This window comes from Sprattus sprattus (genome assembly GCF_963457725.1).
Source record: "Sprattus sprattus genome assembly, chromosome: 12".
NCBI lineage: Eukaryota > Metazoa > Chordata > Actinopteri > Clupeiformes > Clupeidae > Sprattus > Sprattus sprattus.
In genome coordinates, this window is record NC_137910.1 from 10,055,853 (window position 1) to 10,058,352 (window position 2,500).

Below are 2,500 nucleotides of genomic sequence, written 5' to 3' on the forward strand. Positions count from 1 at the left end.
TGCATTAATCAGACCACCGTGCTAGTCTCAGTCTGCTCAGGGCACGCTTTCAATATATTCTTTTAGTGATTTTTGATTGATTTTTGATGGTTCTGAAAGTACTGACGTCAATTCAGTTTTATTTTATATAATGCTTATGAAAAAGAAAAGCGTTGTCTGAAAGTGTCTGGAAGACACTTAAACCTGCACCCCTTAGAACTAGGTTCAGGCAGTGTGTGGGGATATATGGGGTGTGTGTGTGTGTCTGTGGGTATATGAGGTGTGTTTAGTGAGTGGGGGTGTATGGGGTGTGTATGTGTGTGTGTGTGTGTGGGGGCTTATGGGGTGTGTGTGTGGGGGGGGGGGGGGGTATATGGGGTGTGTTTCAGTGTGTGGGGTTATATGGGGTGTGTATGTATGTGTGTGTGTGTGGGGGGTATATGGGGTGTGTTTCAGTGTGTGGGGTTATATGGGGTGTGTGTGTATGTGTGTGTGTGGGGGGGGGTGTACGTGGGTATATGGGTTGAGTGGCAGTCACATATAAAACACAGAGACGGTGCTGTGGTGAGGGGCAGTCGGTACCAGGGATAGCCATATGTGTGTGTGTGTGTGTGGGGGGGGGGGGGTATATGGGGTGTGTATGTGTGTGTGTGTGTGGGGGGGGGGCAGTCGGTACCAGGGATAGCCAGGTTCCTGAGAGCGCTGAGGCCTGCGTGCTGCACGGACACGTCCCCCTCGTCCACGTGCTTCTCCAGCAGGTCCAGGATGTGAGGGACCACCCCCAACTCCAGCATCTTCACACAGTTACTGTCTGCAGGAAGCAGAGCACACAATAAAGAACAAGGCAGTCATGTATGTCTGCACAGCACACAATAAGGAACAAGGGAGTCATGTATGTCTGCACAGCACACAATAAGGAACAAGGCAGTCATGTATGTCTGCACAGCACACAATAAGGAACAAGGCAGTCATGTATGTCTGCACAGCACACAATAAGGAACAATGGAGTCATGTATGTCTGCACAGCACACAATAAAGAACAAGGCAGTCATGTATGTCTGCACAGCACACAATAAGGAACAAGGGAGTCATGTATGTCTGCACAGCACACAATAAGGAACAATGGAGTCATGTATGTCTGCACAGCACACAATAATGAACCAGGCAGTCATGTATGTCTGCAGAGCACACATTAATGAACAAGGTAATTATACATGCCAAAGAATTCTGTACAGCTGTGTGGACAGGTGAGGTGTCTACAGGACCTCCACTGTACTGCCCCCTAGTGGGACAACCCACACCTTCCGGCCATCACTATGCTTTGACGCCCAAGAGGACTGATGAGGCTTTGTGATACATAAGAATGAGCTTGCATAACAGTCCACATGTGTGTCCTCTCTTTGACGTAACCCACCCCCCCCCCCCCCCCCCCCCCCCCCTCTCTCCTGTCTGGCTTTTGCCCACAGTTTAACTCGGGTCGTCCTCAATATCCCCGCATCTGTGTCCATGGGTGTGTGTCTGATGGCAGGAGATGAATGCTCACTCTCTTGTGACTTGCTCATGATTAGGGTGACCTTTTCTGCCTTCTTTGAAAAGGCCACTCACACAAAGCCTCTCGCAACTCTTCATGCCAGATTAAAAGTGCCCTTTGAATATCACTCTCAGTGTCGTTAAACTGCTTAAGAGCAGAGAGAATGTTGAAGCAAACAGGGGGGTATGAAGTCCATTGAATATAAATGATTAAAAAAAAAGCAGTCGGAGAGATTTAACTGAATAAAAAGCTCAAGTTTTTTTTTCTAGCCAGATGACGCGTAGCACTTAACTTCAACAACCCAACACTGAGTTTGTATTTATGTACGAACTCCCACTCAGAAAATGCTGAATCCTTGATCGAGCAACATTACAACAGAGACACAGATCTCTCTGAATCCCCAAAAGCCCAGTCCCAGCCTCTCACCGTTCCTGGCGAAGTTAGCGATGGCGAGCGCCCCGGCGAGCTGCAGCTGCGTGTTGGAAGACTGTAGCCAGGAGAGCACGTCCTTATACACACTTCCTGTCCCCTGGCCGAAGCACTTCTGCATAGACTCATCTGGAGCCCAGCCAGCCGCCCCAGGGAAGGAAACACAGTGAGAACACACACACACACACACACACACACACACACACACACACGGTCAGAACAAGGTCACAGTCATCACATACTAATGCCTTTACTGTAAGACACAGGACACCTGAGGAGTGGGACAAGCGCTAATGCCATTTGCATACTATAAAAGTACGATACCTTAAACAAAGGTGCACTTATAACGCAATTATCAAGATAATGACATTCAAAAATATAACTTGTCAAAATGATGAATGATAACACAATTGTCAACCGACAGGTGGCTCAAGTAGGTGATTGGCTCCTCTGGGTAAGGAGGGCAGGTGCCCAGCTGTGTGGGTGTGTAGGGGACCATTAAGGAGAGCCGTGGGTGTGTGTGTTTGTGTGTTTGTGTGTGTGTGTGTGTGTGTGTGTGTG

At 48.6% G+C, this 2,500-nt stretch overlaps 1 protein-coding gene across 1 annotated transcript in view; it reads right to left on the minus strand.

Moving 5' to 3' along the window:
- Positions 1 to 2,500, minus strand: part of LOC308373180 (rap1 GTPase-GDP dissociation stimulator 1) — a gene marked incomplete at both ends in the record, with an annotated part of 18,878 nt that overhangs the window by 5,391 nt on the left and 10,987 nt on the right. The window contains 2 exons of the mRNA XM_080848595.1: positions 656 to 790; positions 1,937 to 2,068. Of these exons, the coding sequence (XP_080704721.1) occupies positions 656 to 790; positions 1,937 to 2,068 (267 nt within the window). The remainder of the gene's footprint in view (positions 1 to 655; positions 791 to 1,936; positions 2,069 to 2,500) is intronic.